The sequence below is a fragment of the Daucus carota genome, chromosome 5, assembly GCF_001625215.2.
Source record: "Daucus carota subsp. sativus chromosome 5, DH1 v3.0, whole genome shotgun sequence".
NCBI classification, from domain to species: Eukaryota; Viridiplantae; Streptophyta; class Magnoliopsida; order Apiales; family Apiaceae; genus Daucus; species Daucus carota.
The window spans coordinates 41163382-41178220 of NC_030385.2; the positions used below are offsets into that span (position 1 = coordinate 41163382).

Genomic DNA, 14839 nt, shown 5'->3' on the forward strand with positions numbered 1-14839 from the left:
AATAAATGTATAACTAATTATAAATATACAATTTTGAATATCTTTTGTCTAAAATACATATAAATAATTGAAAACGCTACTTTTTAATTATAACATATTCTACTCGAAATTTAACTCTAATATGTTATATTTTATTACAAATATGAACCATTACATAACATATGAAGATATATGATATATGAAAATTTTGATTTAAAATTAATTGAATAATAAACTGTCACATATCAATATCAGAAAAATATTTATAGATAGATAATAAATTGTGAAAGCTAAATTTCCGTTAGAGGATATAATCAGTTGGTTAATATAATTTAACTAGAATTCAATTCATTAATACTAAAATACTGATAAAATGGCGTTACGATTTAAATTATAATTAATAATTAATAATTTAAGAATTATATACGCGCCCGTGCTTTGCACGGGTTAAAGGCTAGTACTATTAATACCCGATTATATATGGTATTGGTGACCGATATAAATTACGTTAGAAGGTAGCATAACTCTTTCTAATTAATCGAATTGAATTTTTTCTTTTAATCGAAGAGTATAAAATCTTACTTGTCGGAGCAGTATTCAAAACTAATCTCTCTCTCGCTCGCTCTCTCTCGCCCTCCCCCTCTCGTTTATTCACCGTGTTGTTAACCGCCGGTGGCCGATGGCCACATCTCGAACTCGCTCCGGCCGATCCGCTTCGTTCCGTGACTCGGATACTCGACTCACTGAGTCCGAACGTATCGACGGTGCAGGAAGCTGGGACGCCCTCGAATGGACGAAAGTTGAAGTAATCTATCTCTATTCAATTCACTATAAGCATTAGGTTCTCATTATTTTTTCACTTTTTATTGATTTTGAATTTTGTTTTGATTGTGATTTTGTTGTTTTGACAGCCCGTTTCGAGGTCGGTTCCGCACGCAGTTTTGGAATATTTGCTGGAAGATGAACAAGTAATTGTCGAGGTAAGTTGCGAATTAATGTCGATTGTCGCAATTTATATGTATATGTGTTGTAATTTGGAATAGTTTTTGTTGAAAGTAATATGTGGTGATGAATTAGAAAACTTAGCAAACTTGAGTACAGCTAGGGTTTGTAATTTGTATGTGTGGTTTAGATGATTATACGTGTGCCTGTATATATACAATCGACTGGGACGACAAATTTGTGTTTTGTCAACTAGTATTGGTTAGGTTTGCAGAATACTTTAGTAATCGTAAAGTAGGATTTGCAACATATGTTTCGAAATTGAATTTGTAACTTATGTTTGAAATTTGTGATAACTTTTTTTGGGGCTAAGTGGCAATGAGTTGGATAGCAGCGTGCTTTTTCCAAAAGGCTAGGGTGTAGAATTTTGTGTGCGTAATTTGAATGATTTTTTTGGTGCATATAGAATTTGTTCTTTACTGAAGAGACGTGAATATTTCAATACCATTGGTTGAGACTTTATCAATGATTGCAGAATGATTCATTTATAAGTACAAAGTAAATATGTGTGTTGGTGCATATTTAATTTTTAAGTAAAGAGTGAAGACATGTAACTACTTATGTGTATAGATACAATAGATTGGGACTGTATCAACTATCCAGTATTGCAGAATGATTTATAAGTAAAAAGTAAGTGTGTAAGGTAACTACTCTAGTTTTTAGCTATATGGGACCCCGTGACTGACCACGCCAAACTAGATCAAGTGCTATAGCCTTATTATATATAGGACAAAACTTAGAAAATTTTCCAAAATTTGGCAGGATTCGTGTTGGAGTGTGACTTCTCTTGAGTGGGATAGCTTAAAATTTAAAAATAATAAATTATTAAAATAGAAACTTCGATGGCAGGTAGGAGGATTTCTTTTTATGACAAGATTTCTATATGCAAAACACTTAACAATTTTATTCATACATCATAACAAGTAGTGAATCGGTGTGTGCAATGTAAAGGGTTTTTATATTGTTTATCTATATGAGTGATGTGTGTATCTATATAAAGAGAAGTTTTGCTTTGAAATTAATATAAAAATATTAAGGGTTGGGCCGTGTTCACGTGTTGTTGAGTCAAGTCGCTTGTGTCACCTCCCTGTCGGTGGCAAGTCCAATGCATTTGCGTGTTGACATGTCACATGGCGAGTTGGAGACGTAATAAGCTGATTTGGTGCTGAGTTGCCAAGTGCGTTTAATCGGACACCCATACGATCACTGAGTCGGGCCACAACCTAATTGGGCGAGTCTGTGCCACTAAGCCGATAGATAAAGGAATTTCTTACAATGCTCTTCTACACTCTTATGAGCTATGACCCACTTTTAAATATGCCTTCATTATTGTGTTCCTACTTGTTATTTTGATTGTATATTAATTTATTTGAGCTGATAATTTGAAAGTATTTGTGGTTGTTAAAAAGCTTATAGACTAACACAGTGTTCTCGAGTTTAAGAAAGAAAAGAAAAGAACCGAAATTTGATTAACTTTCTCTCTCTCCAAATCTTACCAAAGTGGGAATAAAATTTGTTGGACAAATATTAGGAGATTTCTCTCTAAATTTTTAGTTTTCTTTTCCTTTACTTCTCAAAATATCACTATTAAATCTTTCTCTTTCTTTTCTTTTCTATCATAAAAGAAACTCTGCAACACAGCATAATTGTCATAAAGGGAGTTATTTCTGTTAAAAGATTACAATGTTGCTTCTAATTTAGCAAAAGTTTACAAGTCTAATATAACCACCAATATTATACTCTCATGGACCATAGTCTCATATTTGACTGTTTTTCCTTACAAAAAATAAAATTAGTTTGTTTTGTTGAGATCAGATATGTGCTAAATATTGTAGAGATTATCATATGCCAAGAACCATGAATAATTTCCAGAACTGTTCCCTAACCTAATCCTTCAGACAAGCATAACCCTACAATCTTCACTCTAGTCAACTTAAGAACATATTTGTCATTCCAAAGTAGCTGGTGGAGGTTAAAGAACACACCCCACAGATATTACGTGAAGAACAGAAGAGTTGGGTTTTGATGCTGATTTTCAGTATGAATATAAACCAAGTACTCTGATCTAAGCAGACGTTGTGCACCTCTGAACCTTCAATGCTATGCTGCAATCTGATCCTTCAGTGACTTTAGAGCTTATGAACTTTGATATTTCAATTTAATATCAATTCTGATCTTTTCTTGTTTTGTCGACACTAAGCTTTAACTTATTCTTATAATTATATTCAAAGTCATGATAAGGTTTATTGATTTTTTATTTTTTTTTGTGTTGCTATTTGCTCCCAGGGGTATGGTGTATTTCTTGTAAATGCTAACAAGGCAGGGACACTGTTTGTAACAAACTTTCGCCTTCTCTTTCTGGTAAGCAATAAAATATATTCAGTAAAGTACTTGATATATTCAGTAGTACACATCCTGTGTATACTACTGGCTGGATACCTTTAAGACTATTCAGATTTAAGTGTGTATAGTTTTGCAGGGCTTTGAGCCTTTGAACCAAAACGAAGTTGCATGCTAATACAAAAATTACAATTCACTACTTTCTTTATGATGTTGTGAACATAATTTATTTTCCCAATGTTTCTATTTCTTATGCTATCATGTCACAGACCATACAGGATGCTAAGTGTTTTTTGCAAGAAGATGATTAATACTCTGGGCATGTTAGTTACACAATGATGTAGAATTTATTTTGTTTGCACCTTGCACCCACAAAAAAAAAGTTAATCTCAATTATCAGCAAAATTGTACTAATGGTGAATTTCTAAGCCCCCAAGAACTATGAATATGGGTGCTAGAATTCTGTTGACGCAATCCAGTTAAACAATATTATAAGTTTAGTACAAAGCTTGAACCACCATGCCGGAGTCTTGGCTGATCATGATGTTAATTTTTTTTTGTTTTTAATTATTTTGTTGACATATGATATGATTCGAGAATCTGTTATATCAGTCGAGCTATGTTTTGTCTTTATTCTTAAAATATTATCTATTTTAGCTGTGTATGGTTTACTTTTTTGTTAATATATTATATATTCGTGCAACTATTTATAGCCCATGTATTGGTGAGTTTTGTTTCCATCTCATTTTTTTCGGTTTTGATTTATGGTTAAAAGAGTGAAGCATCCAGGAACATTCTTGCACTCGGCACTATACCACTGGCGACAATTGAAAAGTTCAATAAAATTGTAAGTTTTGCTTGTCAGCTTGTCTAAATTGGTGCATGATTCAATCCAGTGATTAATGTTGTCCTGGTTCTTTTGCTAAACAATGTGGTATTGGGTTATGAAAATCTCAGTGATAATGATGGATTTTGAGGAAATTATGCGATCTTGATGAATGTCTTTTGTTCTTAAACTTTTATTTTAAGTAACAAGAGAATCTAATAGATAAACCGCCCCTCTCATTGATTTTTCTTCTTAATTATCAGAAAATAATGTTTTGAGCAAGCTATTTTACTTCTTCGAGTTAATATTTGATAATGTCGATATCTTTTGTTAAATTTTTTTAGCGCAATATCTCATTTTAGCTTTATATTCTCTGTGTTTAAGCTAATAACATTTAGTATTTTTGAGGATATAGGCCCTGAAGCTTCCATCAAACCCTCGGCAGTTGGACAGAACTCCCCCTCAACGTCTCCTTCAAGTTTTTGGTATCCTACTAACTACAGCATTCTATAGTTTATATGATATGTTTTTGGTATAGATTATGTGTGTGCACGCATACATATAATTATTAGCTTAAGTTGACAACGATGAAGAAAGAAAAATTGGTAGTTGCTTCACTTTGTCTGTCAAGCAAATTATATGTATAAAGTCGCTTTATTGTTATTGGGGTTGGCCATCTTACTGGCCCTATTTGCATATTTGGAAACTAATTATAACTAGCTTTTTGATGTATTAAATGATAAAAAGGTGCATATTGTCTTCCAACATTTATTTGCTTTTATTAATGCTTGCTTAGTATTTTTATTTTAGATACATACGTATTATAAAAATATTTGAATACTTTGTTCACTAATATTATTTTAAATACATGCATGTTATCAACATACTAGAATATTTCTATTGAAATTTTTATTAAATAAAAGTAGCTTATATTACTATTTAATATATCCTTGTTTTTTACCTTGTGGGACCCAGTGACGACCAACTGCCTCAAGTCCGTTAAGCTAATTATATATAGGATATAATATAATTCCCACCTTGTCTCAACGTATCATAATGTACAAACATGTCTGTAATAGAGTGCAACAGGAAGATGCATAGTTCTTCTCAATTGCATAAAGAATTAATTTCTCATTTGTATGAAGATTTAATTATTTGGTGATGCATCTATTTTTCTTTGAGGCAGAGGTTTTTGTGTGATATAGTTGCTTCTGGAGTTTAAACACTTTGAAGCCATTTTACAGAAGTTATTCATAAACATTTTATTTTTGGGTTACTAGCATAGAATTGTCTGGAAGTCGACACTGTTTTGATGAATTTTTTTTAAATACTTTTCAGGGAAAGATATGAGAATTATCGTCTTTGGTTTTCGTCCTCGAACAAAACAGGTCTGTTAAATTTGTTGCAATAAGTTGGGCCAACTTTTACAAGGCAGAAAGATGTTTGAAGTACACACACCTAAACTCCTATCAAATATTGACCACCCTATGCATTTAATCAAAACTAAATGAATTAGAAAAATACATATAAAATGATTCGAAGTTGATTCTAAAGAAAGTTTTTTACTTTTGGAAAAATTTTCTTTATATTTGTGGAGAGTCTGGAGACTATTATGAAGAATCAAGGATCTATATACACTACTAATAGAATGCTCTGCAAAAGCCCTTCTTGCTCATATCAGATGGTTCCTGCAAGGTTGAATAAAACTATAATTTAAAATAAGAAATAAGCTTTTAAAGGGTAAAAATTAGCTGCCCACTGAAAGTGTGAAAGAGACATCACTCTGGGCTTTGTCGATTTACCCCGACAAGTGCCACAAACTCCCTTCTTAGATTAGACTATGATCATTACCCTTCAACCGGGTTATTCTATTCTACACCCATGAGTAAATATTTCATAGTAGCCTCATCAGAATTTCTACACAACTCCTCCTTGAATTTAAAATCCAGGCTTAGGAGTTTCTATTGATTGAATAGTGAAAGTTAATACAGAAAGAGAATAACCATTTCCATAATATGGTTTGCTAGGTTTCGAAAGGTCCATGACGTGTACGTGTCGGATGAACTAAACCCTCATTGAATTTTATTTTCCATACTTTGGTATCTTATTGAACAAAAACAGTGATATTGTTCCTCCGCGATCACTTTGGTATATTCAACGAGGTCTTTGAAATAAAGAGGATCTACAGGAGATGTAACTAAGCTGTAGCATTAAACACATGAGGAGGATGAAGACCTAATTAAGCTTCAAATGTAGACTTCTAATTGCCTAAATGAGGACATGGCAAGTTTGGGAGGGGAAGCAAATGCCAGAGTGTTATATCGATGCTACTTGTACTGCTGTTGAGAGTTTGTGGTGAATAATCCGTTAGTATTGGCTAACTATTATTAATTATAATGCTGGCATATTAAATAGAATGGATGTATTAACTGTTTAATAAAGCAGATTACATAATAATTCATACTGACATGTTTCATAACGCAGCCTGACACTATCTGAGTATAGAACTTATGATGGCATTTGCACCTTTTTGGTAGTTTTTCTATGTTGCAACTTCAATATTTTCTTTTCCTCGTACCAACTGGTGTTGTTAATTAAAGACATGAACTTGCAGAGGCGTGCTGTCTTTGATGCACTAGTGAGGTGGACAAGACCAGCTAGACTATGGGATCTTTATGCTTTTGGATCTGGTACATCCAGATTCTCTAACACCAACCCCAAGGTGCGGTTACTCAATGAGTACTTTCGGCTTCTTGGTGTGGGTCCATACAATGCATCGCTTTCTTTAATTGAAGAGAGGTCATTCACGGTGTCTAACGATTCTTGGAGGATAAGTGATGTAAATTTTAATTACACAATGTGCCCAACCTATCCATTTGCGTTGCTCGTTCCCAAATCAATTAGGTAAGCAATTTGATACCGGTGCTTCTTTCTCAATTGCCAATGGTTTTAATATGTCATTGCAAAATAAATAGCATGTCACAGTGCACCCTAACAACTTTGTCTGGGTACTGAAGTGATGAAGAAGTGCTGCAAGCTTCTAGTTTTCGTGCACGATGTCGATTGCCTGTAATTTCGTGGTGTAATCCAGGTATTTTTTTTAATTCTATTTTTGCATGCTTTAAATTGACCCAACACACGTGCCAGTTACTTGATTAGTTTGATTGATTGTAGAAACTGGAGCTGTGCTTGCAAGGTCATCTCAACCATTAGTTGGTCTCATGATGAATATGCGAAGGTAATCTCGTTTTTGTCATAGGTCACCAGATGCTCTTTGGATAAATGGTTTGTTTAATGAATGTATAATTATATGCAATATATGTACTGTTCACTCTGTAGTATCTGTAAAAATATAAACCGTAGTGAATAATCGGCATCCTCTTCTTTATTCTCTGGCAGCAATGCTGATGAGAAGTTAGTTGCGGCAATCTGCACACCAAATAGTGGATCAAAGGGTGCAAGGAGGTATAGCTTCCCTCCTCTTGAATAATCTACCTACTAATTAATTCGAAACATTGGTTCTGATTCCTTTTATTGTCTTACTTTTCTGCTTCCTCTTATATATGTTCCTTACTTTTTATTCCTACAAATTATCCTTGTATTTGTAGTTCAGTTTCCTTCTTTACTTAATATGTCCGAGTACTCCCAGTCGCATAAAAAGCTGACAGTGTGTTCCATTTTAAGTAGCCGCATATTATTTTTCTCCTAGTTTTGTATTACTGACGACCTGTTCCTCTAGGAAACTGTGTATTACTGATGCGCGGCCTAGAAAAAATGCTTTGGCAAATGGGGCAATGGGTGGTGGTTCAGAATCATCTTCCAATTATTTTCAATCTGAGGTTGGATTTTGAATATGTAATAACAAATTGCTTTTGGTTAGAGTGTTGTTTCTTATTTTCCAGGTGTTAATTTATATATTTGTGTGTATTTTTTATATATTCAGATAGTATTTCTTGGGATAGACAACATACATGCTATGAGGGATAGTCTGGCTCGCCTTAGAGACTACGTAGATACTCATGGTACAGCATCATCTGATGGAATTTTATCATTTTTGGTAATTTCTGCAAACCTTGCTGTTTTTTAGAAAAGATAATTACTTCTGCAGTGCTTTACTTACCAAAACATGCACAGATCGTGAACATGATAGGTCTGCTATGCCTAAATTATGTGTGGATTAAGTGTATCGGAATATTTAATTTAAAGAAGTCTTTTTATATAGTAAGGAAGCTACCTTTAGAACATTGACGCAATTTCTCTTAGCTTAATCTCTACACGTGCTATTAGTATATTGGTGAAAAGTTGCCAATCCCTTCAAAGTTTGAACTAGTACCTTAAGTCTCAATGTACTGTAAATCAGTTGTGGGCTTTTGTATAAATGTCAACAAATTGATTGATTTGGTTACTATGAATAACTATGGTAGCACAGCTTTCGTGTTTCTCTTATTGCTGGTTTATACTGATTAGTGTCAGTTAACCCCAGCACCCCTATGAGATATGGGCCCTGTGTATTTGACCTTTCAAGTATTTAAAATTAAAAATTAGTGAAAAGTATTGTTTGGTCCATCTGTGAAATTTCTACTCATAACTTAAAACTGACTTTTTAGTCGAGTCATTTAGTGAATTGAAGTTCAGAATCTGACTTTATAAAGTAATATTACTCTCCTCACCTGTAATTCATGTCTCTTTTCCTCTCACATAATTATAAAGTTATGCTTCTAATTTTTGCCTGTGTTATTTCTCATGTTGATGCACTGCAGAGACATGGGGGATCAACTTGGGGAGGAGGTAATCTCAGTAGCATGTCTGCTTCTGTAGCAACCCTTGGGGACAGTGGCTGGTTAATACATGTTCAGAATGTCTTGGCTGGCTCAGCTTGGATTGCTGCACGTGTTGCTTTGGACTCTGCATCAGTGCTTGTTCATTGCAGGTCAAAACTCTGGATTTAACTTCATTATGTTGACCTGTGATATATTGGTGCCATGAGGAAATAAAATCAGAACCGGATTAATTTTTGAATATTATTGGAGTTGATAATAAATTTTTTCTATAGTGTGTAGTTTTTGAAAATCAATAATTGCATGGCATTGACAAATCGTGATTTCCAGAGTTGCACACACATGTGAGGAGAAATTTATCAAAACATTAATATACTTGGTAAAGTATATGTGAAACATGTGTCGAGGACCCGAGGTCTAAGCCAACTTGCCCATGCATACAATTCATATATTCTGTTTGGAAGTATACAATGGAATTTAATTGTAGTTGGCAAAAGACAATAATAATATCACATGGTGAGTGTGGTATAAATGCATAATATATACTTAAGTTGTACATAAACTCTATGGTTGATTGCTGACTGGTTGAATTAGAGTTTGGGAATCTATTAATGAATAAACTCTACCTTTCTGTTGTCTGATTTGTGAAATATTTTACATATAAATTAGAGATTTCCCTTTAAATTTTAAGGCTACAACCTCTTACATGCTGGTAATAATTGGGAATGGGCTTGATGTAGCATGAAAATTTGTAATAAGCAAAGCAAAACTGAATATGCTGAAGCTCCATCACCATCAGATCCTCACCCACATAAGAAGATGCTAAGTTAATGGCAGTCACCATTAAATAATGACAAGGTATATATATTATGCATTTATGCCACACTCAACATGTGGCATTTACATCAGTTAAAATATAATTACCTCCCCCCTCCCAAAAAAAAAACAAAAACAAATCTCATATAATCAGTCAAAAGCATTACATCTACTGATGACCTCTTAATTACCCCCCCCCCCCCCCCCCCCCCCCCCCCCACAATATAACCAGTTAAAACTGTTACTGGGAGAGGGTGGGAGAGAACGAAATTACATATTTGGGGATAATTCAAAATTAAACTTAACATGACATGACATAATAAATACAAACTACTGGAGGAAAAGTCTCTAGAAAGTAGCAATCGGTTGGATGTTATCAGAAAATGCAAATGAGGAAAGGGGACAGTGTTTGAGACAGAATATTAAATTGATTAATGTTTACAGGTCTGTTTGTCTTACCGGTAATGTTCATAAACTAGAGATTTCTTTCTCGTGTGCCAACTCTACTTTTGTTATGTGCAGTGATGGATGGGACAGAACTACTCAACTAGTCTCCCTTGCTAGTCTATTGCTTGATCCATATTACAGAACATTCAAAGGATTTCAGGTAGTGATAGAACACTGGTGATCTGCTTTAGTTTACCTTTTCATTTTACATATTTTATCTTTATTTGCCGAAGCATAAATCATCTTTGGTTTTTGTGAGATGGCTTGAGTTATATCTCCCGAGGTTTCTTAATTAGAGCTGGCTTAATTAATGTTCTTTCAAAACTCATTGAAATAACATTATAAATGTGAAGCCTCAAATTTGAGACCATGACTGCTTTTTTGGTTTTAGCTTGTAATATGTGTTCCTGTGACTGTGTTATATGGTACAGGCTCTTGTGGAGAAGGACTGGCTTTCATTTGGTCATCCCTTTTCAGATCGCTTGGGGATGCCAACACTAACAGGAGTTAACATGCCCTTTGAGTTGACTAGGCAATCTTCAACTGGAAGCTTTTCATCATCTCCTATACGTCAAGCGCCTGGATCATTACCATCTCAAGCTTCGAACTCTGCGCATACACAAGCTTCAAACCACAGTTCACCGATTTTTCTTCAGGTCCGTGTACATCAGAGAAATAAGTATCTGTGTGTCATGTTAATTTCAGTTGCTGGTTGAATATCCCCAGTATTCCTTAGTTCAAATACTGTCCATGTTGATACTATTAAATTAATAATTTAATCTGCTCTTATCCTGAATAACTAATGAATTTCATTCTGAGCTAGCAATTCTGTGAAACTGTTCATCAGATTTGTATTTTTTACCACAAAGAAGAATTAAATTCACTTATTAGTATTAACATCATTAAACGATATCATTGTATATTAAATGGTATTGTGAGGTAATTACAAATGAGAGTAATAACACATTTTAAATATGTCATTAATGGGCTGCAATGAGATCATATACATTTATTAGCATAGCATTGTTTGCTAAATGATATATTCAGTATATACATTAAAAAGCATTGTCCAATTGTAAATCATTGTCTCTTGCTGTGGCCTTGTATGCTTTCTGCGTTGTCAACACTTGCCTTGTATCTATCCACTACCCATCTTTATCTCTAGTTGCTAACATTAAATATAGGCAACTCCAACAGTAAACACAATCCATTTTAATTTTTAACAGTTGGTGACCCCATCAGTAAACAACACAGTAATGTTATCTACTCAAAGTGTCAAATATTTGATTATATTTCACTTGCTTACTTGTTCAACTTGTGGATTTATTAGTGTTGCAAATTTTCTTCTGATGTTTAGTGGTCATCTAAGTTGTACTTGTCTTATACATTGCCAGTGGCTCGATTGTGTGTCACAATTGTTGCGGATGTACCCTTTCGCATTTGAATTCTCATCGGTAGGTTCTTTTTTGATTCACATATTTAATTTTTAGATTATTAAAATTCTTTTGAAAGATTTAATTAGATAATATCAAGCTATATGTAATAGATCTATGACACTTTTCAAACTGCAGTCTTTTTTGGTAGATTTTTTGGACTGTGTGCTCTCATGTCGCTTTGGCAATTTCTTGTGCAATAGGTATGCATTTTCACAGACTTCTCTTAGATAAATGTTTTTCTTATTTCTCCTTTCTCTCCTTTCTGGTCATATAATTGTTTTGCTGAATGAGTTCAATATATGTAGTAAGTAGTATGCATTTAAATTTGCATGTCCCATTTGCACTTGCTCCTTTTCTTGATTTCACAGAAGCTATTTAATTTTGCAGGGGAGGGGACCAAGAAACTAATAAATTAGATTTTTATGCTCCTGTATGATTATATTTTAGACTTCAGTTTTTATTTGATGGGTAGCACAAAAATCAAGAAAGTTGTTTTTAATATTAATTAATAGTTTTTTATTTTATTTATTAGGAAAGATTTGATTTTGCGCGATCTGGGAATTAAGAAAAGTATCATATATAGAGTTTCTTCTTATTATCATTTATGAACGTAATAAGGAAGATTTTGTTGTCTTAGAGCCCGTTTGGCTAGACCTTAAAAAAAATAAAAATTACTTTTTAAGTTATCTAAGAGAAAAGGTTGAAATATAAACTTTAAGTTATTATTTATTTGGATAATTTCGTGTAATTTTGTAACTTATTAGTCATAAAGAATGAAAAAAAATTAAATATATAAGTAATATATTGGGATGATAATTTTAACCTTTATTAAAACAAAAATATCTTTAAGCTGTTTTTCTCAACTTTAAAGTAAATTTTTACTTGCTACACAAAACACCTTTTTAACTTAAAAGTGAAAAATTCCTTACTTCATTTAGCCAAGCGGCCTCTTATGTTCCAATATAGGTTAGGTTATCATTTTGTTCTTTCATATTGGGCCGCCACTAGTACTAGTTCCTCTTTTCCATGGTTGAGAATCCATTGAGGTTGTGATAGTTGCACTTCCACTCATGCTAGATTTCTTTCTTTTTCTTTTTCTTTTTGTCTATATCTATCATGTTACCTGTTTTCATCATCTTTGCTCCAGGCCCTTGTTTGTAGATTTTGTCTTGCATCAATGCATCATCAATATGTTTAAATAATAAAATAAAATGATTGTAATTATGGACTGTTGTCTTCTTAGACACAGACCCTGTATGTCAATCCTTTCCCCCCCAGTTCTTTGTCCTAGTCCCTATTTATGTTATTATTGTCTGTTCACATTTAATAATCTTTTATGGTATGTTGGAAAAAGGTGTTGCGACTAAAAAAGATTCTTCTTCTCTATAGGGAAGTTTTATAGTTAACTTTAGGCTCTACTTTTTAGACCTTTATTTAACAGATCTCGAATTCCTTTTGTTTCACTATCTACATGTTGTGCTTGATAATTTTCAGTGAGAGGGAAAGGCAGCAATGCGGCATATCTGACTCTTGTGGGTGCTTATGGATGTATTTGACTGATCTGCGAGCATCAGAAGGAAGTTCTCATGTACACTACAACCTCTTTTATGATCCATCAAAACATGGAGGTCCAATCTTACCACCAGCAGCAGCTTTAGCACCAACAATTTGGCCCCAATTCCATCTGCGGTGGGCTTGCCCTTCTGAAGCTCAACTAGGAGACGTTGAAACACATTGTAGGGATTTGATTAACACGTTCTCTGAACTAAAGAAGGTAAATATTGGTAACTGTTACTCCCTCTGTTTTGAAATATAGGTCGTTTGACTTTTTAGCACGTAATTTTATGTTCTTTGACCGCATAGTTAAAATTATTATTTTTCAAAATTGTTATAAGATATTGCTCCTCTATAAATCTAACAGGCAAAAGAAGTTGCCGAAAGGAAAGCAGATGAAATCAGCAGTAGAATGGATTCATTGACTGCTGAGTTGCAAAATGAAAAACATATCAGTAGCTCAGCTATGAACAAGGCCAGGAGAGAGATGAAGGAAAATATTGCCATGAAGAGAGCAATACAATCGCTAGGGTGCACAGTTCAGTTCTCAGACAGTGGTGAGTGTATTGTTGACATCGAAAGCAACCCAGCGGAATTTCGTCAAAGATCAGTTCAAACGCCTTTGAGGGAATCAGATGGGATGGCCCAGCATGTTGAAAAGTCAGACATGTCAGTTTCAATTACACTAATGGACGATGATGATCCTACCAGCAGTCCAGTTGATCGGGTTTGTGAATCTCTTTGCCCATTACGCACTCGTGATGGTGGTTGCAGATGGCCTGATGCTGGATGCGCTCAAAATGGAAGTCAGTTTGTTGGACTAAAGGCCAACTTTGACGCATTTGATAGACTTTCTATATATGATGGTTACTTTCAGTCAGGATGACAGTTTAACCCTAACATGTAGCTAATTTGCGCAGGAAAATTTAAATACAAATTTTTGTAGGTCTTTGGTTTTTTAACTTGTACAGGTACAAGAGTTGAACTAGAATACTGTAAAAATGTAGAAAGGGAGATTAATTTGGATTCAGACAATTGACATAAGGGACTTCTGGACAGTATGTATAAAGGAATAGACTTAGCAGTGGGACCTTTGAGATTTTTTCAGTGAGGAAACTAACTTCGGAAGTCAGATTTTGCAATCTGTTGTAAGGTGCCTGTAAGATGGTCTATATTTGCATATACTCCTAGGTTCTTTCTTCAAATGTGTTCGTGACATGCAGATTGCCATTTAATTGTGACAAGTCAAGTTTTGTACAGATTCTTAAGTGGTCATTTGTTGTATCTCAAGTCAGATTCCTGTGAGTATTTCAGCTATTGAATGAACTTTTCCATATAGTAACAGAAATAAGAAATTTTGGACAGGTGCAATAAGTTCTATTTCTTTGGTAGTTTTACTTGAAAAGTATTCACTTGCAGATATTTAATTTTGACAAGAAACATATGCGGAGGTCTGAACCCTTGTTAGCAAGATAGTAAAAAAAGTTGGATTGAGGACTGTTGGAATAAATTAATGCTATTTTGTTGGCGAGAAGGTTGTCCTATATATTAAGTTTCGTCATTACTATTTTCTGGGATTTTGTATCATAATTATAAGCAAGGTCAAGATATCCCTACCTCAACCAGATCACAATATAAACAATTTTGTATCATATTTTTAA

The 14839-nt window shown here is 33.9% G+C and overlaps 1 protein-coding gene across 1 annotated transcript; it reads left to right on the forward strand.

Moving 5' to 3' along the window:
- The first annotated feature begins 536 nt into the window (after positions 1-536).
- Positions 537-14486, forward strand: LOC108223796 (phosphatidylinositol-3-phosphatase myotubularin-1). Its single transcript, XM_017398215.2, has 19 exons — positions 537-784; positions 891-959; positions 3268-3342; positions 4097-4168; positions 4563-4632; positions 5486-5535; positions 6762-7051; positions 7165-7238; positions 7322-7385; positions 7547-7612; positions 7887-7986; positions 8091-8204; positions 8908-9077; positions 10264-10348; positions 10620-10844; positions 11583-11642; positions 11760-11824; positions 13119-13398; positions 13546-14486. Exons 1-19 carry the CDS (start codon positions 659-661, stop codon positions 14062-14064), a joined length of 2574 nt encoding a protein of 857 aa, XP_017253704.1. The 5' UTR covers positions 537-658; the 3' UTR covers positions 14065-14486.
- The last annotated feature ends 353 nt before the right edge of the window (positions 14487-14839 follow it).